The following is a 22540-nucleotide window of genomic DNA, read 5'->3' as shown; positions in this document are numbered from 1 at the left end:
CGCAAACCAAGGTTTGACTGTATTTCTAGACCACAAATCTAACAATCCTAAGTGGTTCACAGCAATGAAACATCCATAATCCATAATATATCAATCGTACATTACAGAACTCATATAAATCACAAATTATTATCCTGCTAAAAATTCCTGATGTGACCATTTTCATCATAATCTTATTCTCCATAAACCTATAGATATCTTAGGTGCAAATACCGTAAAGCATGATGACCTAAACTTTTCCAACCTAGTAACCTTAAAAGAGGGAGGTTTTAATTGCAAATCATTAGAGGAATGCAACATTTTACACGGCTGGTAAACTTTCAATTTAGCAGAAATAAGAACATAAGAACATAAGAAGTTGCCTCCACTGGGTCAGACCAGAGGTCCATCGTGCCCAGCGGTCCGCTCCCGCGGCAGCCCATCACGTCCATGACCTGTGAAGTGGTTTCTGACTATTTCTGTAACCTACCTCCACTTCTATCTGTACCCCTCAATCCCCTTTTCTTTCAGGAACCTATCCAGACCCTCCTTGAACCCCTGTAGCGGGCTCTGGCCTATAAGAACATAAATCAATGGAGAAATCATCTGATTTAGCACTTTAAAAACCATGCTTAGTATTTTAAATCTAATCTAATAATTGCTAACCAGTGGAATGATTTCATAATGGGAGTAATATGGTCATAACATGAAGCTCCCAGCAGAATTCTCACTGCAGTTGTTTTGCGCAGCTTGTAAAGTTCTCACATAGCTTTTGGGTAAATAGCTAAGAGCCTATTAAGAGGGGGTGCTGAAAGGTTTTCAGCCTAACCAAGAAGAGAATGACGTGGATATGGTTCAATCAATGATCTGAAACAATGTCAAAAAACATAGACTTGGGCCGAGAACTTTCCAACACCCCATTGTATGTGATAAAAGTGAGCCAAGTATAGGACAATGAAGCCATTGTGACATCACTGATGAGGTTGGTTCTTATTGGTGGAATGAGGCATTATGACATCACAGTCTCAGCTCTGGTTACCAGAGACTGAAACTTCATACTACGAGGGGGTGCTGAAAAGTTCTCAGCCCATTCAAGGAGAGAATAACGTGGATATGGTTCATTCAATGATCTGAAACAATGTCAAACATAGAATTTTGTTTCTGCAAATTGGCACTTAACGAAGTAAGATAACGCTCTTTTCAGCTCCAGTGGCAAAATAACGCTCAGAATTTAGGAAGTTGCTTGATTGGGCTGATAACCTTTCTGCACCCCTTCATACAATGATCAAAAATTGGAAATATAGTACTTTTGAACCACTGAATGAAAATTAGGTCCAGTCAAGAAATCTCTTACTCTATGTATTAGCCTCGTATAGTCGAAAGCGGTGGAAACCCAGAGAAGAAGTGGGCAGGCCGAGTGAGCCATTGTGTGGGAAGAGACCTTTTCTGTCGATGTCCTGCCAGTTGTGAACTTTCTTTTCTGTTCTCTGTTAGTTTGTGGCTCATCCCATCTGTCAGCAAGTGCTCTCGTCCATTTGGTGTGGGAGCCTGTCGGGGTGGCGAGGCAGTACCAACATCTGGAAGCTTTTCATTTCTTGTATCATCTTTACCACCATGCCTTTCCTCTGCATGATTTACTGGGTTGCTCCAAAATCTAAGGTATGCAGCATCGGAACACATTGTCTGTTATTATACTGCTGTTCTCCCTTTGCTGTACTACATAACATAACTTTATTCTTCTATACCGCCACAATCAAACGATTTCTAGGCGGTTTACACAGAAGAGAGCTGGACAGTCAGCGAAATACAAAATACTACTAATAAAAGTACATGTTTCCTAAAGTATAGACAGTGTAGGGTTTTTGTTATGAATTTATCAAATAGTACAGTCAATTTCTTTTCAAAATGCGCCATAAGGCAACATGGCTCCATTAATAATAATTACCCAACCAGGACTGTTCTTTACTTGCTTGAAATGCAAGCATCCTGTCCAAAAATACCTGTATCTGCAACCAGTGATCTTCGGATATGCAAATAAATTGCAATTCCTGGTTATCCCCGTAGGGCTGTATAGCACGAAATGAGATAGAAGGTAGGTAGGGGTTGTCATCGTACCCCATTCCTACTTAGTCATTATGTTGACCCTTCTACCTCTGACAATCATCCTCTCCCCTCACAGTGATCATACTGCCTGCTCTCTCCTGCTGACTGTCATCACGGTGCTCCCTGTCCTGCCCAGTCATGACATCACTCTTACTCAATGACAGTCACCCTCTCAGATCTTTTCACCTCCTGACAGTGATCAAAATCCCTCTCTGTCCTGACCATCATACCATCATCTTTTTTCCCTCCTCCCAATAGTGAACAGATTTCACTTTTCACTATTACACATTTAGATAAGTTTTCAGATTTTGCTAGTTCCCTCCAGTGGTGTAGCCAAAGGTGGGCTCATGCCCAGCAAATAGCAGCCCACCTATGACGTGATTGGAGGCGATCCGCCAGCTACAAACTCCTCAAGCCTCTCCCTCCCAAGTACCTTTTAAAAGAGCAGATCTTCACTACCAGCGTGACTGATACACACTGCTTGTACTGGCCCTATTAGTGAGAAGTAGTGTTTGTCTCAATCTTCTGAGAAAGGTTTCTTCCAGTTTTTATAGGTAATACTTTAATTTAAAAAAAAAAAAAAAGTCATTGAAAACAGACATTGTGACAGATTTTCTTTTCCTTCTGCTTTTTGTTCTCTCCAGATTGGAAAGGTCTTAAAAATCCCTGTGATTAAATTCCTGTTGCACTCTGCATCTTACCTCTGGTTCCTCATCTTCCTGTTAGTTGAGTCTTTGATCATGGAACAGAAGCACGATCTGAATGTAGACAGAGACCAGAATCTTCTGGAGAACTCATTTCACATGATCTGGGTAGCAGGTGGGTCTCTCTTCCTTTTATTTCAGTGTATAGACTACTTTTTCATTAATATGTTCAGAGTAGATGTACATCATTAAACATGAAGTTATCAATCATATGAACAGAATTGTAAGGCCCACTAGGCCTTTACTGAAGAGCTATGGCATAGTAAGTAGATGCTTTGCATGACAAAACTCTCGTCTTTTTCTCTCCCTTCAAAGGCTTTCTCTGGTTTGAATGCAAAGAGGTCTGGATTGAAGGCTTACGCAGTTACTTCCTGGACTGGTGGAATTTCCTGGACATTGTCATCATTAGCATGTACCTGGCTTCCTTTGCCCTCCGACTCCTGGTCTCTCTGAAGGGGCATTTCATCTGCCTGGATATGCCCTCATCCAGAGAATGTTACTACTTCACTAAAAGCAGTGAGAGATTGTTCTTGAAGCCTGCACCATCCATTTCTTTCTCTACAGCCGCCTCTCAGATTCGGATGTCCCTTTGTCCTGTTAGAATCACTGCTCTTTATAGCTGGAGTCTTAGTCCATGGGGCTTCTCTATGCTCTTGTGATTTCTGCATGCCACCAACTTTTCAAAATCATGCTAAACAAAAGCTAAACTTAAAATGAGAAGCATGAGATCCCCTCTACCATACGCATCCCCAAGTAGCGGGACCACCCCCAGAGATTTCACTAAAATAGATTTCTACTGTTATCTACCCCATCTATGTACAACATCCTGTACAAGGTGAACTGCATGGTTGCAATGTCCTCTCCCAAAATAGTTTCCATCTGACTTTTCTACCACTGATTTGTTAGACATCAATCCCTGTGGGGTGATGCTGGCAGAAGGTATGGTGAATTTCCAGATACCACAGCCCTGAGCCCCAAGCTCCAAGCTGTAGGGACAACGCTGATGCTATCAGTTTGAAAGTCTGTTGAGGTTGGTTACATAAGTTAACCAGAGATATCCTCTGATTATGAGTCTTGGCAATCGCTTAGGTAGTGCTCTTCAAAAGAAAAGTGGCAGACATTTTGTAATGGGGAAGGGAGTGTCCAAAGTGAAGTCTTTTTGATTAAACCTCTACCATTCCTTTAATCTAATATGCATTCCCCCTGAATCCTACTCTTTGTCCCTAGAGGTAAGACCTCCGAGGGGAGGTCTTTTATAAAAACCACCTGATAAAGTGAGAGACAGTCCATGATAGGAAGCAATATGATGAGAGGCATTGTAGATTTCATTCATTGATATCTGATCTTTGGCCTTCCAGATAGGTACGAATGGAAAACTGAGGACCCTCAGTTCATTGCTGAGGTGCTATTTGCAGTAACCAGCATGCTTAGCTTCACTCGACTGGCCTACATCCTCCCAGCCCATGAGAATCTGGGCACTCTGCAGATATCCATTGGGAAGATGATCGATGACATGATCAGGTTGGATAGCTCTCCTGTTCAATTTCTTTTTCTTTACTACAATTGCTAGCTTTTTCTTAATTCTTAGGGCATGTCTTCCCAGACATCTTCTCAGGAACTCTCATGTCTTTGGGTTGCTATGATTTTCTCTAAAACATATATTTGTGCTTAAACAAATGATATGGAGCACATGTAGGATGTATCTGATAGCAATGGTTACATTTTGATTCTGTCAAATGGACGGATGAGAGTAAGTTTGGTTCTCACTCAGGCTCCTGTCCTTTCAGCTGGGTGGGATGGAAGCTGGTAATGCTTATTGTCTCAACAAAGAGCAGTTCTCTAACTGACACATTCCGCTTCCTCAATCACTAGAAGCTACTAGAGAACCTGAGACCATGCCGAAGATATGAGCATGGTGGTCAAGATGAGGGGGAGGAAGAAGAGGCTGTGCATGATGGATTCATGATGGGAATGGAATAGTGAAGAGTAGGGGTTCGCTAAGAGGAAAGGAGAGAGATTGCATGATGGGAGGATAGTTAGGAAGGGATAAATAAAGAGGCTGTGGTCAGTTGGTCCTTTCTGGAGGAATTGGGAAGTTCAGTGTGGTTGGTTGTAAGATGTCAAAATGGGCAAGAGATGATGAAGATTGGAAAATTTTAAATGTAAGGGGTTCTAATTCTACCACATTACAACTCTTTCTTGTCCTCTGGAATCCAATCTGGAGAGCTGAAGCAATGGCTGAGTTTATTTTTGCATTTTAAAACGGGACCAAGAAACATTCTGCAAGGCTAACTACAGAATGCTACATGATTCAGCTCTTCATTTGGGGTTTCATTAAATTCTATACAACTGAAATATCATCAGATCACTTTTTCACAAATGACTCCCTGGTTACCCTTCTCTACAGTCTCACCATTTCCCCTTACTTAGGAAACAACTGATGCGCTCACTCCTCATGCTTTCTCAGTTGGCATAGGCAAACAAAGCACGTGCCTAGGGCCCTCTAATGCAGTGCTTTCCCATGCAGCCTTTAGCCCCTGGTAAGTCAGCTGTTGCCAGGACGGAGTATATAGGGGGCCAGAGCCACCACTGCTCACTGTCCACCACACCCTACACCTTGAGATGAAGAACAGAAACTTCTCCTCTGCTGCTTTCTCCTCTGTAGTCATGTGGAGCTCCATCTGCAGGAATTTCAAATGTATTTATATTAAGGTAAAGGGCCCAACATATTTACTACTTCTTAATACTTATAATTTTTATAACGCTGCTAGACATATATAGCACTGTACATTAAAACATTCAAGAGAATATAAGAACATAAGAATTGCTGCTGCTGGGTCAGACCAGTGGTCCATCGTGTCCAGCAGTCCGCTCATGCGGTGGCCCTCTGGTCAAAGACCAGCGCCCTAACTGAGACCAGCCCTACCTGCATATGTTCTGGTTCAGCAGGAACTTATCTAACTTTGTCTTGAATCCCTGGAGGGTGTTTTCCCCTATAACAGACTCCGGAAGAGCATTCCACTTCTCCACCACTCTCTGGGTGAAGAAGAACTTCGTTACGCTTGTACGGAATCTGTCCCCTTTCAACTTTAGAGAGTGCCCTCTCGTTCTCTCTACCTTGGAGAGGATGAACAACCTGTCTTTATCTACTAAGTCTGTTCCCTTCATTATCTTGAACGTTTCGATCTTGTCCCCTCTCAGTCTCCTCTTTTCAAGGAAGAAGAGGCCCAGTTTCTCTAATCTTTCGCTGTACGGCAGCTCCTCCAACCCCTTAACCATTTTAGTTGCTCTTCTCTGGACCCTTTCGAGTAGTACTGTGTCCTTCTTCATGTATGGCGACCAGTGCTGGACGCAGTACTCCAGGTGAGGGCGCACCATGGCCCGGTACAGCAGCATGATAACCTTCTTCCTTTTAAATTTTTAGTCTATTTAGAGCTCCTCCACCACTTATTGAGGATTAGTCATACTTTGTGATTTATTATTTCATTGTCTAAATTTCTAATAAGAAGTTATTCTTGTAAGGAATATTTCTGTTAACACTGTATTTTTTCTTATTTGACTGATGATTATGTCAAAAGTTTAAAATTTAAATAAAGAATTTAAAAAACAAACAAAAAACATTCAAGAGACAGTCCTTGCTCAGTAGAGCTTACAATCTAATCAATTGACAAATAGGGGGTTAGGGAGTTTCTCAGGCCTGGGTGCTTTACAAGCGAGTGGGGTAAGGAGTTAAAAGCAACCTTGAAGAAGTGGGCTTTTAGCCTGGATTCGAATACTGCTGGGGACGTAGCTTGACATAATGACTTGGGTAGTTTGTTTCAGGCGTGTGGTGCAGCAAAAGAGAATACTTAAGTGTTCAAGGCTTGTGCAGATGAGAACAGAGCGTGCAGGGATGGGACGAGGATGGAGATAGATCCCATGGGAATGGGGACACATTTAAGTGGGACATCCATGCAGCAATGTCAGACAGGCAGGCTGAGATTCAGACCTGGATTCATTTAGAGATCTCTGGTATGGAGAGGTAGATCTGGGAGTCGTCAGCATAGAGGTGATATTGGAAACCACTGGAGGAGATCAGGGCACCAAGGGAATGAGTATAGATGGAGAAAAGAGGTCCCAGGACAGAGCCTTGGGGTATATCACTGCATACACTAAAGGTGTGATGTGAGACATAGGAACCATGAAAGAACAGAGCCCTAAAATCCAAGTGAGGACAGCGTATCAAGGAAAAAGTGGTGGACTACAGTGTCATAAGCAGCGAAGAGTCTAAGGCACATCAAAGGGCTAATTGTGCCCTGATTCCTTGTTGAGGTGTGTCCTGGTGTAGGACAACAGGTGATAGAGCTGCTGCCATGATCTGAGCTGGATAGTATGACTCACCTCTTGTGGGGCATCTTCACGCCCTAAAATACTCCCAATCTAGTCATCTGCAACCTTCAGGAAGGTCAAATTTACAAGGGTAGCTGAGGATTGACTCAACATGCCCGGTTCATGTTTTAGTAGAGTTTTCCAGCTGCTTCTGATTGTGCTTTTTTGATTTCTCCTTTTAGGTTCATGTTCATCCTGATGATCATTCTCACGGCATTCCTGTGTGGCCTCAACAACATCTACGTCCACTACAGCGTGTCACAAAAACTTGGGAAGTATGAGCTTGTAATGCTTTCTCTGGTTTCTACTGAGCAATCTGGGAGAATTCTTTCTATCTAGGCCAGGGGCAGGGCAATACCGTTTTTGGTTGAAGGGAGTAAACAAAGAAGTCTCCAGCCCCGCCCCAAACTCCTAGTGTTGGTCAAAATATTGGGTTCGGGGGAGGGGAGGTCATGGCCTTAATGGCTCAGTCCATTGCACTGCTTATGAGGTGGGCTGGTGGCAAGGTTTCTTAGCACTTCATAGATAAGCTCCTCTCTGGAGATGCAGGCTTGTATGTGACTTCCGGCATGTTCTCCTCCTCCTCCGAGGAGTTTGGGTGAACTGCGGTAGATTCAGGATTGACATACATGTTCTGCTCCCAGGAAGATATAAACGTCTGAACCTTCAATGTAAGCACACTTTTTCAAGATTTACTGTATGTTGTTTTATAAAATTGATCTTTAATGGCGGGAGCAACAGTATCAAACATCCGGCCATCTGGACTAAATAGAAAGGATTGGGATAATAATAATCAGTTTATATACCGCAAGGCCGTAAAGTTCTATGTGGTTTACAATAGTTAAATAAAACGATAAAAGAAGTTGAATAGAACTAAAAAAAGTTAAAAGCCAATAATTAGAGACACTAAAATGATCAAAATAGTGCATAATACAATTTTTATGAATTAGCTGCCTAAATACTTCAAAATATTCCTAAAATTGGCTAAATCCCCCTGTGCCTGAGCCAGAAGTCTGTAACTGTACTAAGTACAAGAGCAATAATGAAGTTGAGGTCAAAGATATCAGTATGAGCCCACCCTAAATCGTGGAAACCTTTTGGCTCAGGCTAAATCTTATAGGTGACGAGCACCAGACATGCGTCTAAATGAGAATAGCCTCATACATCATCAAATCTATGACCATTTTCTATAAACAAAATCATTCGTAACAAGTGAAAAAGTACAGGCTTATGGTTCAGGAACAAGGGGAATATGAGGACATAACAAACAAATACCCCATCACAGACTAAACCAAATACTTCAAAAACAGAGATGTTTTTAGATGTCTCCTAAATTCCCCATAAGCAAAAACAATTCTTCTAAATCCTTACCCCAGAAGGCTGCTTGATAGGAAAAAAGATTTTGATGATTTTTTTTAAGTTGACATCCTCTAACAGGCGGAAAAACAAAATTCAGATGTGAGTTTCTCTTATGTCTGTTGGTTGCAAAAGAGAAAAGCTCAATTCTATATTTGGGAGCTAATCCAAACCAAGCCTCCAACCTTGAACTTCACCCGCGCCTCCAATACTCGATAGGAGGGTGTTACGTGATCGTATTTCTTCAACCTAAATATCAGCCTGGCCGCCGCATTTTGTACTAATCGCAATCGTTGCATATTCTTTTGGGAAATTGCCAAATAGGCAATATTGCAGTAAGCAAGCTGGCTTAATATAAGAGACTGTACCAAAACTCTAAGGGCTCCTTTTACTAAGGCAGGCAGGTGTTCGTACATTAGATGATGTTAGGTCTAATGGGAGGCTGCTTGATTTTTCACGACTGCAACAATCATTTGGTATTTTAAAGACTCAAAATTATAGATGGTTGAAGTTGAAGCAGGCCATTCAGAGTGGGTTCCCTGATTAGCTAAATTTAAAAACTTACTATAGTTTGCAGATCCTATCATGCTTCCAGACAGATCTTTTAGGACATCAGGCCGCCAGGTGGTATAAATTAATTTCTGAATGCTTGAATAAAAAAACCAAAAAATAGTCTTAGAGATATTTGGAGCATGGAGATAAAGCAGTATATTTCTGCATCTCGATGGCCAGAAATTTTGACTTGGTGGTTGAAATGTACAACATCAGCATCTATGAGACAAACTTGGTTTTTCTTGTTGCATAGGATTTTTTGGACCCCCAGTTCGTTTGCAAAAGTTAGACAGTTCTAAATCTAATAGACGCTGGCATTGTCATGTTGATATAGGGACTTTGGATCATCTGTTGTTTTATTGTCCTTTGATACTTAATTTTTGGAAGTCAATATGGGGCCAAATTAATGTTGTACTTGGGTCATCGATACCATTGACTTATGAAGCCATAATTTGTGTTACTTTACTTTGTTGGATGGTTATAAAAGCCGGCTTTTCTTAATAATGACTGGAATAGCAATGCAGAAGATTACATGCACTTGGAAGAGTTATGATAGACTTAATTATACTTTTTGGTGGGCGAACTTATGTTGCAGTTACAAATATGAAAGAATGAACGCTGAATTTTTGGGATATAGTAATGCATTTAGAAGGGTGTGGAGCCCGTTGAATCACATTAGATGTCATGTACCTTTCCTTTTTAGTTAATTTCCTTACACATCCAGGGTGGGAGGGAGGGAGGTGGAAAGGCATCATTATTTCTTATATTTAGTTTATTGAAATTCTAAATGTGGTTATACTTTTATGGATGAATGGGAGGAAGGGGGGGAGAAAATGATTGTTTTAGAATGTTTGTATATTTAAAGTGCTTTTCCTGATTCATTTGTTTAAAATTTTTGCAATGCAGTTAATATTTGAAAATTAATAAAGATTAAAAAAGAAATCAGCCAGAAAAAGACAGGCTATTTGCTTGCTGATGATCCAATCCATAATTAAAAAAGCTTTGTTTCTAACAGATCTAGTATTAAGATATGTAGATGAAACATGAGCAGATGTATTAGGCATGATAGATGTAATACTTCTAATAGGTTTCACTTCCCTTTTTTAAAAAGTACGTTGATGTCTTCCATTGCTTGTAATTACAGTGATCTTACTTGTTCTATCCTCCCGTTGGTTAACGATAAGTCTAGTGGATACATCAAGATTACCAACTTTTTGTACCTTTTGATTAAGATTAATTGAATGTAACCGTGGATAAAGTACATTAACATCCTTAATACTACTAAAAGATTAATAGTTGCAAATTATTATATCTCCTTCCTAACAGATTAAATATAGTGATTTCCAATGAAAACCTGTGTGAGAGGCTGAAAAGCCAAAAAAAAAAAACGGTTTGAGAATAGGTGGAGCAAGCTCCTACACCAGATGAAAATGATTCAGTAACAGGCAAGACTAACACCAAGGTATGAGAATAGGTGGCGGTGGCTAGATATGGTGATTTGGGGGGACTTCCTTGACCCAGCTGTGAGGCGAAACGTGTTGGAAGCACCAGTGTCCACCCGACGTTGACACAAACTAAGTTTTGGCATTATTTCACTAAAGTTTAAGTTAAATCATCACAGAGAATTGATTGTTAGTAAAGAAAAATATGAAAAGCTTAAAGATCATATGACGAGCTGAGTGTTGTCCATCTTGTGAAAAGTGAAGCAACAGAATCCATAGGAGGCACTTCTGAAGATCTATTTAAAAGGCTTTAAACACTGCATTGTGATATATTCATTTCATGATACCGACATTATTTAAAAAGCTCTTGTAGTGTACAATCAAAGTACAATAATGTAATAAATAACACCCAGAAAAGCTCAAAATGGACGTCCTCTTGTGCTCAGTCAGCTAAAGGTGTAACACATCCACGAGATCTGTGCCATTTAAAAAAGAAGAAAAGAAAAAAAGCCCTGAACAGCTGAGTGGCAGGAGGCTGCTTTGGGGCTTCACCAAACTGGCTCTGTGCATGTGCAAGAGCCGGTTTCTAAACGAGCGATCGGATGGGATTATGGCTGTCCTCCGCAAATCTCATCTGCATGGGAAGCCGTTTGACCACTGATCGGCCGACAGCGACCCGCATGGTCTTAACGACTGTTTTTAGTGCATGTAGCTCTGAGTCTTTGGCAAATCTACCAAAAGAGAATTACAATAGTCAATCCTATTACTAACGTATGGATGACAGTAGCTACATTTTCTTTGGAAAGAAGGGGTTATAAGTCTGTTATAACAAAGGCAGATGTAGAAACTGATCAGCTTTAGGAAGGTAGCAGTATATGGTTAAGTGTTTATCCCAAATAACCCCCAACACTTTCGATTGCAACTTTTAGCTGTAGTTGGTCATTAGTAAACTTGTGTGAGATATATATAGCTTTAGGTTTCTAAATTAAAGGCCTAAAGGGCTCATTTTCAAACCTGTGGCGCTTTGTGTGCCTAAGTGCTTTGAAAATGAGCCTCTACGTCTTGTATGTGAGTGACACTACGAATCCTGAAAGTCTGCTTGCTCACGATGGCCTCTCTTATTTGCTCTTTCTGGCAGCTTTAATGAGACCTTCCAGTTCCTGTTCTGGACTATGTTTGCGATGGTGGAACGCACGACCGTAGACATGAATCACTTTGTGGTGGCGGAGTTTGTGGGCCGTGCCCTCTTTGGGCTCTTCACCATTATCATGGTCATCGTGCTCCTCAACATGCTGGTTGCCATGATCACCAACTCCTTCCAGAAAATAATGGTCAGTCACCAGACAAAACCACCTGTGAAAAGCAGCTGCAAAGTACCTGGGTAACACAGTAGCCTTCTCTACTAAACATGTAGCTAGTTAGGGCACTTGGAAGTGAGGCTTAGGTGGCTGTGACCACGTGGCACTAGATCAGTGTCTCGCAAACCTTTTTAGCTCTGACACACTAAATGGAATAAATGTTTTTTTGTGGCACATTAATAATTTAAATTATAAAATTGCAAATCCAACAAAAAATTAAATTTGAGAGTTATTTATTTAAAGTTCTTTGAGCTGTGTATGGGTAATTGTAACACGGGTGAAACTAAAGTAGATAGAATAGAATTGCTAATCAATGAGATTGTTTTTGAGTGCAAATTAACTCAAAACGTGGTTTGATAGTTGACAAGCATTTCATCATCCACCATTTGCAGTTGTTCTCTTTTTTTCAATGCCACTTCTGTCGGAGCTGAAAATCCAAGCTCGCAAAGATAAAAAGATCCAAACGGTAACAAAACCTCGATTGCTTTGTTGCTCAAGTTAGGATAACCACTACATAAAATTAAAATTACTTGCCTTTAGTTTTCAAGGACCAATCACATCAAAGAACGCTCATAACATTGACAGGCTTTTGCGTACCCAACATACATGTCATCTATTCTAGTGTATACTTATGAAGGGAATTTTTAAAAATAAAATAAAATTCTGGAATCTTTTCGGGGCACACCACTGTGCCGTGGCACACAGTTTGCGAGACACTGCACTAGATTTATCTGGGTCATCCATTTTTGCTGCTATACCCTAACGGAGTAGTACAGATTAGGGGATGACTTTCTTCTATGCATGAAAAAAGAGAATCAGTGGAGGGAGGGGGTGATTTTATTAGGAAGGAGCAGGAAAGAAGGAATAGTCAAGTGAGCTACTAGGGAAACTAGTATTGAAGTCCCAATGATGTTCCTTGTGGCTTTGGGCAAGTCTCTTACTCTTCCATTGCCTAAGGTACAAAATTAGATTGTAACTAATCTCGAAACATGGGAAGACCTACTGTATGCGAATGTAGCTTGCTCTGGATTCCTACTGAAAAGGTGTGAATTCAATTTTTTAAAAATGTGATGATCTTACAGTAGTCAAACATATTGATAAGATGGTGTCAAAATCTAAAAGAATGTTTGGTTGCCTAAGGAAAAGAATGGCCAACAGGAGGTGAGATTGCCTCCATAGAAGTTTCCGGGGAGATCTTATTTAAAGTACTGTGTACAATTCTGGAAACCATACCTTCAAATGAATATCACCTCGAAGGAGTTGGTCCAGAGGGTGGCTGTTAAAATGGTCAGTGGTCTCTATTATGAAGCTAGGGGAGATATGATAGATTTTAAGTATGCTTAGGGAATTCATGCTCAAGAGGCTCTGGAATAAGGAGTCAAATGATGAGTGAACAAAATAGAAAATACTGGACTCACTTATTGCAAATAAACAGTTCATTGCCAACAATGTTTGTTTATACTGCGTTGCGATAGACTCAATTTCCATTTATCAGCAAGGAACTCATGATTCAGTTAAAATAAAGTGTTTAAATGCTTGCTAAAAAGGAAAGGCATTTCCGAAAAGGTTAGCAAGTGTGCTTCAGATCTCAAATCCAACGGAAAGCATTCCAAAGAATTGGACCAGATACTATAAAAAATCTGCACAAGGACTTGCTTAAATGTTCTCGGTGCACCAAGGGAATATCTAGAAGATTGTTCTTGTGGATCTCAGGGTCCTGGCAGGACTGGAGATAGGAAAAATACAGTATAACCGTACTTTGCCATTTAGGACATCATGGGTTAAAGGTAGAATTTAATGGGGCATTAAAGGGGTAATTCTATAAGTGATGTCTCCAGTTAAGGCACCCTGAGACCACAATGAAGGAACCCATTCTAGAACGGAATGGAACTAAGGTACCCAGGTTCCATTATGGAATACTTACATAACCTGGTCATCACACCTAACACTTATACCAGCCAGAGAGCAGGTGTAAGTGAGAGCTCCTACATGTGGCAGGGATGTGTACAATGTGCAGTATCCTGTAAGTCAGTGGTCTCCAACACACGGTGCCTGAAGTCCTTCATTGCGGCCTCAGTTGGCTGAATGCTCTTCATATCCTCTAAATGTGTTAAGTCCTGGGAGAACAATATACGCCAGTGCCATGCTAAGTCAGCCCAAGGTCTGTAGAGTCCACCATCCTGTCTCCAGCAGTGGCCAGTACTTGGCCCATCCAAAACAGTAGATCATTTTCAGCTCTCATTTCAAGAGATGAGCGATGGCTTTCTCCAGTCTACCTAACTAAATATTTATATTGACTTTAACTTAAGGATCTTCTCAAAAATTATGGTGAATCCAGCTGTCACCTTGATCACATCCTCTAGCAAGGATGGAGTCGGTCTAGAGGAAGTCTACTAAAATGGTGTGTGGTTTTCGTCATAAGGCGTATGGGACAGACTTAAAGATCTCAATCTGTGTACTTTGGAGGAAAGGCAGGAGAGGGGAGATATGATAGAGACATTTAAATACCTACGTTGCATAAATGTGCATGAGTCGAGTCTCTTTCATTTGAAAGGAAGTTCTGGAATGAGAGGGCATAAGATGAGGTTAAGAGGTGACAGGCTCCGGAGCAATCTGAGGAAATACGTTTTTACAGAAAGGGTGGTAGATGCAGGTGTAAAGAGCCTTAGCTTATAGGAAGAGGAGATGCAAATGTGAGCCTTAGCCAATAGGGAGAGGAAGAGATAGAGTTCTATGACATCACAATGCAGGTGTAAAGAGCCTTAGCCTATAGGAAGAGGAAATGCAAATGTCAAGAGCCTTAGCCAATAGGGAGAGGAGGAGATAGTGGACGCTGTGGATGGGCCGTTTGGCCTTTATCTGCCATCATGTTTCTAATAGATTTCACAGCCTATGGGTACTTTCTGAAAATTGTTTCCATTCTGCTGGTTGTCGTCTCATGAATGTCATTGAGTAGTTTAAGGTAAGATACATTTTGGTGCAGAAGATATTTTCCTCTCCCTAGAGGACTTACAGTCTAAGTTTGAACCTGAGCACTGGAGGGTTAAGTGATTTGCCCAAGGGACCCTGTTTTCTCTGGTTCACAGCTTTCAAGTTAAGCATCGGTTACTTGTTTAACTATTGCACCCACCCAATCCTATCCCCTCTGTCTTATCTCCAAGCTGAAGAGCTCAAACCTGTTTAGATTTTTTTCCATCCCCTTTATCATTTCTTGTCTCCCTTTCCTGGTTGCACTATGTCCTTTCTCACAATGGAGACAGCTCTGTGGGTGCTTGAATACACCCAATATTGAACAAATTCATTGACTGTATTCAGGGAGAGGTCATTTCCAGCGGGTTTAGCCCCCATAATAATTTTCAAAAGTTGGCTCCTGTGCTCCAGGTTCCCAAGTTTATTTCTCCCCCTCCTTCCCTTTTGTATCAAGTCAGTGGTTGATAGTGTGATTGGTTTTAATCCCCTTTGTAATTCTTATATGTTAAATTTATTGTAAACTGCTTAGACGTAATTATAGGTGGTATATCAAATTAGAAATAAATTTGAAACGTCACTGGATAACCAGCTGAGCTGGTGAGCACACCCATTTTTTGTGGTCTAAAAAAAGGAAAGAAAATCACCATTTGGAAATCTTCTAGATCAGTGCATTTCAGTGGACTCTTTTGGCATGTGTCCTCATTCTCACCACATGGGGGCGGTGTCTCTTTGCTGCAATTCACTTATTACACGCTCACTGACTTGGCCGCGGTGTTCTTTCCAGGATGATGCTGATGTGGAGTGGAAATTTGCTCGATCCAAACTCTACTTGTCCTACTTCAGAGAAGGCCTGACCCTGCCAGTTCCTTTTAACATCATCCCTACACCAAAATCTCTCTTTTATGTGATCAGGTAAGTCTTTTTTTTTTTTTTTTAATGTGTTCTTTATGATTTGTTGGTAAGGATATTAAACAAGTTAAACAGGAAAGACGATGTAGTCAGAGCAGTGCACATCGAGCGTGAGATCAGTAGTCTTCATGCACGGGTATTGCTGTATGTTTATAGATAATGTCTTATTTATTTCCAGAATCTACAGCTCAAATGATCAATAAGAGATATGACTCAAATATACATAACGAAATACAAAGTAAAACGCTGACGTAACATAGTAAATGATGGCAGATAAAGACCTGAACGATCCATTCAGTCTGCCTATAAGTTACACCCATTAAAAATGAACTTGGCTCTTCTTTGATATTTCCATCTCAAGCCCCATTTGCAATCCGCTTCTCCCTTTAGCACCTCCGAAAATGTCCACACAACTCCTAAATGTCCTGACAACTAATCCGCCTTGAACCGCAAGGTAATGGAGGAATAGAAATCACTAATGTAATGGAACGCGCTTCCAGAGGCTGTTGTAGATAAGAAAACATTAAATGGTTTCAAAGAAGGTTTGGATAGATTCCTAGAAGAAAAAGGGATTGGGGGTACAGATAGGTATAGACCACTACTCAGGCAATGGGCCTGATGGGCCGCCGCGGGTGCGGACCGCTGAGCAGGATGGACCTATGGTCTGCCTCAGCGGAGGCAACTTCTTATGTTCTTATGTTCTTATGTAGACTGTAAAGTCTGGCATTGTCCTAGGTTCCAAATGCTGAAATTGCCATCCAAGCTCACTCCAGCCTATTCAACCATCCCGTTGTTTGCAGGACATCTGCCCTAAAGTCTGGCCAGTAGCATCCTCATGTGCCATATTAGTGGAGTTCCCATTGATGCCCACCCCAGCCCATATTAAAAGCAAAATTCGACTTGAAGAATATAAAATGAGTAAAAAGCAAATGACATAAGACACAAAGCTCAATAAAAATAACAATGAAGACTACTGATTGCCAACCAACCATTGGAAATGCCTGCCTGAGATAAATAATGCTAATATATTGAATACAGTGGTGCCTCGCATAACGAACGCCTCGCACAGCGAACGCTGCGCACAACGAACTTCATGTCTTGCTTCCTACAACGAACTTCGTTTCACACAACGAAGTCGCCCGAGCTGCATCCTTCCGCGCAGGCACTGCGCTTAACTGCCCTCTCTCCGCCTGGCTCCCTGTGCAGTGGCGGACCGTCGGCTCGCAGGGGCCCGGCGCCTACTGCTGATGCGTTGGGGGGGGCGGAGCTACTCTCGCCGCTTCCCCGATGCTAGAAAAAAAAAAAAAATGAACAGTCCCAGTTTTTGCCGCTGAGACTCTGCCCTCTCTCACTGTAAAATTAGACTCTACTTAGTCTGTCTTTAAATTTAAAAAATGTGTGTTGTTTTAAAAAACAATTATGTTTTTAGATGTATCTAAATAAAAATAATAACAAAAAATGTATCTTTTTTTATGTCATCTTAGCATATTTTATGCTACAGAACGAATTATTTTTTTTAACATCTATTGTTATGGGAAAACGCGTTTCACATAACGAACTTTTCGCATAACAAACTTGCTCCTGGAACCAATTAAGTTCGTTGTGTGAGGCACCACTGTAAATGCATTCACAGATATTCTGTAGGCCACCTAAAAACTAGGAGGGGAACAAAGTGGAAATAGAGAAGAGTGGAGAAGATGTGACCCCCAAAAATCAAGTAAAATGAAAGAGATTTTAAACACCTTAATCTACCAGAGCATCAGCTATTATGTGCTAGACAGAAAAGAACAGCCTTTCATCAGTTTCCTAAACTGGACATGGTTAAGTGAAATTTTTCCAGAAGGTGGAGATTGAAAAAAGGCCAGTGCCCTTGGAGTCTTAATTAAGTCCAGGTTATATGTCTGGCCTTCTGCAGGACTGGAAGCCAGTGTCGTTCTTGTAGGACAGATGTGATTTGATCGGTAGCTTGTGGCTAGGGTTACCATATGGCTCCAGAAAAAGGAGGATGGATTGAAACATCTGTGTTTGACTTCCGTTGAAAGCAATGGAAGTAAGGAGGACGGGTCAAGACATCTGGGTTCTACTCAATGGAAGTAAAACCCAGATTCTGGAGCCATTGCAGTTCTCTACCATCCATGCTGGATAGCCAAAGTGGGGGTAACTTCTTCATCACCAGTGTCAACTAGACATGTCCATAGTAGATCAGAAGCCCTTCTGGTGATAGGAAAATACCTACCGTGCCTTCATGTAACACATTTTGGGAAAGGGGATGTATCCTTTCTGTGGTTACAAAGTAGTTTACACATTCAGCCTAATTCTATAGAGTGCACAAAAAATTTCACGGGCTCCCAATTTGCATGCACAATTTAATTGAATAAATGGGAAATAAGAACATAAGAACAGCCATCCTGGGTCAGACCAGTGACCCATCTAGCCCAATATCCTGTAACCCAGGTCCCAGGTACCTGGCAGAAACCCAAAGATTAGCAGCATTCCAGAATCCCAAAAAGTAACAAGATTCCAGGGCAAGCAGTGGCTTCCCCCAAGAAATTATTGGTGCTAACATGTGCGTTATAGCTGCGGGCTCCGTGTGGTTCCGAAAAGGGATGTGTGGCCATGGGATGGTCATGGACGGATCGTGGCATAGCTATAGAATAAGGGGGGGGGGATCCGTATACGTTTTCAGTTGGTGTAAAGTTAGGCCGATTCCTGGCGCTAAGCATCAGCCTATAAACGGTGCCTACCTTCGTCTGCCATTTACGGTAGACAGTAGACTAGTGCTGAGCACTAATTTTTTTATGTGTTGAATTTTTAGGCTTCTCTCCTGCTTAGTGTCCCCTCTCTCCTTTTTCTGTTATCTGTTTGTCTAACACCGGAATTGTACATAGTCTTGAACCTATTTAGGCATAGAGCGACTCACAAATTGTAGTTTAGATTAGATTAGAATTTAAGCCTGGTCTATAAAGGTACTTATTTTGTACCTGGGTCATTGGAAGATTAACGCTGTTTTTTAACAAGCAGCTGTAAGGGTTTTATTGAGCTTCGGAGCATTTACCTCACCGGCCCATGGTAAAACTCTCTACCGCTGCTTGATTAAAGAAGCCCTAAATGATTTGCCTGGAATCATAAGGAGCTGTGATAATTAAAAACAGCTTCACAAAATGAGATGGCTAACTCTTATTTATGTATTTTTTGTTTAGGAGTGTTTTTCGATTTATTTGCTGTTACAACCCCAAGAAAAAACAAGATTATCCTCCTATTTCAAGCATTGTAAGTCTATGGTTTACGGTCGGTTTTGTGCCTCGTAGAATAGGGTTGCAGAAACCAGAATGGAATTGTCCAGATCCGAATGATGTGCACTACATGAGTGTCCTCCAATTCTTCTGGTAATATGATGATCTTTATTCCTCCAATATCACAATGATACATTCAACGACTCAATGACTCGACATGTACATGTTTCGGCCAACAGGCCTGCCTCAGGAGTCTTAAAAGTCACGAATGATGATATTCAAAGTATGCTGGTACTCAAATAGATTTAACCAAAACTCAATCAAAAAGGAGTGTCATATCTCGTATGATACGAATGCTGCCAACTAACACCAAGCGTTTTGCTATCAAGACGCTCGGTGTTAGTTGGCAGCATTCGTTAGTTGTCAGCATTCGTATCATACGAGATATGACACTCCTTTTTGACTGAGTTTTGGTTAAATCTATTTGAGTACCAGCGTACTTCGAATATCATCATTTGTGTCGAGTCATTGAGTCGTTGAATGTATCATTGTGATATTGGAGGAATAAAGATCATCATATTACCAGAAGAATTGGAGGACACTTAAGTAGTGCACATCATTCTGAGCTGGAAAATTCCATTCTGGTTTCTGCATATTTGCGTTTTTGTTTTTCCCCTGTTTTTTCCTTCTTAGAATAGGGTTAACACGTGCATGTCCTCTCTTTAGAGGATTGTCCCAGATGGATTTCCAAAATCCGGCAGCTTGTCTGGGTTTTGGAAGGCCCTGAACTCGGGAACATGTCTGGAGAGCCACCAAGCACGCATGGATATGACGCGATGATGTCACCCACACGCACGCATCCACGCATGCTCAGAGGTCCTCCAGATATGGCCTGGACTTGGAGAAGAAGAAATAGGGATTGTGGGGGAGGCGGGGCTGGAGGTAGGGTGGGGGCACATGTCCTCTGGTAACCCTGTCTAAACTACAAACTGATGTGGACCCCTCATTGTTATAGATAAAGAGGCAACCCCCCACTGCCTGACCACAAAACAGTGTCACACCACTACACAGTTGACCCCTATTGCCTGAGCACAGAGCAGTAAGATACCATCTCACAGTGGCATGGTAAGGGTGAGTAGTGGCCCTCCCCTGCCCTTTTCTCCACCCCCTCCCATTGTGTACGCATTCCCTTCCCCGTACCATGCCCGTGTCAGTGTCGGCTCGCCCTTTGACATCACTTCTAAGGTGTGGGTCCTGGAAGTGACATTAAAGCGCCAATGCCGACGCAGCCACGTCAGTAGGATAATGGAAAACCATGTCTCATTTATGACATCATAGAAATACAAAGTGGCAGCTTCTTGGCCACTTGGACCAATATACCATCCAACACGAAATCTTGAACAATGGGAAATATCTGTTGATCGGTTGCACGGGTATGCCTTTGCTCTGGCGTTCCATAGTTTAGGGTGGCAGTTTTCAGAGGAAGAGGCGATTCTTTTATCGGGCCTGTGATTTTTAACACACTGTTGCTTCTTGTTTTAAGTCTGGCAGAGGGGAACCAGACATGACAGAACCTCGCTCCTCCTATCGGCTGCAGGTGATCAAAGCTCTGGTACAGCGCTACATCGATACAGCCAGGCGGGAGTTTGAGGAGAGCAAGAGGAAAGGTATGGCATTCTCTGCACATCCTCTCCCCTTACATAAATGCCTTAGGCTTCTTAACTCCTTGCTAGGTCACTTGTTCTGATGGGAGACTTTAGGTGTTTGGCAGAACTCCCTATAAAATGTCTCATTGCGGTTCAAGTGAATGGTGAGGTATCATTACTTGGAAGCAAACTTTCTACTCCGATTCACCAAAGATGAAATGTTAGAGTTAAGAGAGGAAAGCCATAGAACATAGACCATGATGGTCTGTTGAATTAATCCAAAGTTGAGTGATTTTTCTAGCACTTAGGTATTGCAGGAGAGTGCCCTGTTTCTTTTCTTTTTTTAATAAATACGGTAGTGACTGTATTTCTTCCATATCCTGTAAAAAAATTCATTTGGTCCAATATTTGTCATCATGGCCCTAATTTTCAACACACCTTCCTAGAAGTCCCTCAAAATTAGGGTTACCATATGGCTCCAGAAAAAGGAGAATGGATTGAGACATCCAATTTTTACTTCCATTGTTTCAGTGGAAGTAAAACTCAGATGTCACAATCTGTCATCCTTTTTTTTCTGGAGTCATAAGGTAATCCTACTCAAAATAGATTTGGAAATGGTCAGGCTCCAAACGTTAATAGGAGCTGAGTCTATTTCTTCTTCTTGATATCTCGGTTCTTAACCAACAGATCTTGGAAACCGCATCACTGAGCTAAATAAAAACGTGGGCCGGCTGCACACGGATGTGAAGAAGCTCCGACACACAGTGGTGGATAATGTGTTCTCTGCGAACCCCAAAGATGACGCCCTTTCTAGATACATCATGAAGATGAGAAGCAGCTTCCAGCACTATGACCAGGAGTCCATCAACTCGGGCAAAGAGTCTGCTGAGGTCACAGTACACCAGGACACCAGTCAGGAGGCTGAGGTGAATCCTGCTGAGGAGAATCCCACTGAGGTGAATTCCACCGAGGACGAGTGTCCACCATACCCAGAAGAGCTGGGTTTCACGACAGAAGATGAGACACCACCTAAGGAAACCTAAAACCATGTCACTGTAGGTCTTGGTGTGAGAAAGTTGGAGCAGGAGCTGTGACTGAGGAGTGAGGTGAGAGACGGACAAACAGTATAGCAGAGCTGCTCAAGCTATCCTCGAGGCTCCATAGCTAGTTCGGTTTTAGGATGTTTACAATGGATATGATTGAAATAAATGTGCATATGTTGAGTCTCCAGTGTATGTAGATTTATCTCATAGATATTTGTTGTAGATATTTTAAGATCCTGACAGCTTGGGAGGGGGTGGCTATGTGAGGGTGGGGGCAAGTTTGATAATCCTTGATCTACAGAACAAAGTATATAACATAAATGTCACTTGAGGGATTAATAATAATAACTTTATTTTTATATACCGCAATACAGTTCAGAGCGGTTTACAGAGGAAGAGACTGTATACAGACAACGATATTACAAAAAACTTTACAAAATTACATTAGTATGGTAAAATCAATCAAATTATTCCTGGAAGTGTTTTAAAAATACATCAAGGCAGAAATGGAGTCAGAGAAATTTATCAAAGAGATAAGTTTTGATTGACTTCCTAAAAGTTTGATACGAAAGTGCGTTTGAAATAATATTGGTTAAACATTTATTCCATTTGCCTGCTTGGAATGATAATGTTCTATCGAGGAGGATTATACCTCCCTGGCACTAGGGAGCGCTATTTCCAGCAATGGCACCAGCAAAGCTGAATGGCATACTTAATAAAAATTTCCAATTACAAAAAAAAAAAAAAAAAATTGCCTAAGTTGACGAATGGCAGTTGACAGAATTCCAGAGTTCCCCCCTCCCCCCCATGCTCTGGAAAAATCATTTTAGTTTTTGTATTTGTAGAAGAGCTTTATTAAACATCAAAGAAAAACATG

The 22540-nt window shown here is 41.4% G+C and overlaps 1 protein-coding gene across 1 annotated transcript in view; it reads left to right on the top strand.

The window, feature by feature from the left end:
- LOC117362179 (short transient receptor potential channel 2-like) overlaps positions 1 to 21780 on the top strand; it is a 44471-nt gene extending 22691 nt beyond the window's left edge. Inside the window, exons 4-13 of the mRNA XM_033948136.1 lie at positions 1474 to 1638; positions 2727 to 2901; positions 3102 to 3302; positions 4145 to 4307; positions 7337 to 7429; positions 11643 to 11835; positions 15617 to 15744; positions 18942 to 19011; positions 20518 to 20641; positions 21308 to 21780. Coding sequence (XP_033804027.1) covers positions 1474 to 1638; positions 2727 to 2901; positions 3102 to 3302; positions 4145 to 4307; positions 7337 to 7429; positions 11643 to 11835; positions 15617 to 15744; positions 18942 to 19011; positions 20518 to 20641; positions 21308 to 21663 — 1668 coding nt within the window. The 3' untranslated portion in view covers positions 21664 to 21780. The remainder of the gene's footprint in view (positions 1 to 1473; positions 1639 to 2726; positions 2902 to 3101; positions 3303 to 4144; positions 4308 to 7336; positions 7430 to 11642; positions 11836 to 15616; positions 15745 to 18941; positions 19012 to 20517; positions 20642 to 21307) is intronic.
- Positions 21781 to 22540: the final 760 nt, after the last annotated feature.

The sequence above is a fragment of the Geotrypetes seraphini genome, chromosome 6 (genome assembly GCF_902459505.1).
Source record: "Geotrypetes seraphini chromosome 6, aGeoSer1.1, whole genome shotgun sequence".
Taxonomy (NCBI): Eukaryota; Metazoa; Chordata; class Amphibia; order Gymnophiona; family Dermophiidae; genus Geotrypetes; species Geotrypetes seraphini.
Note: the sequence above shows the minus strand (reverse complement) of the source record. Positions and strands in the feature narration are given on the sequence as shown.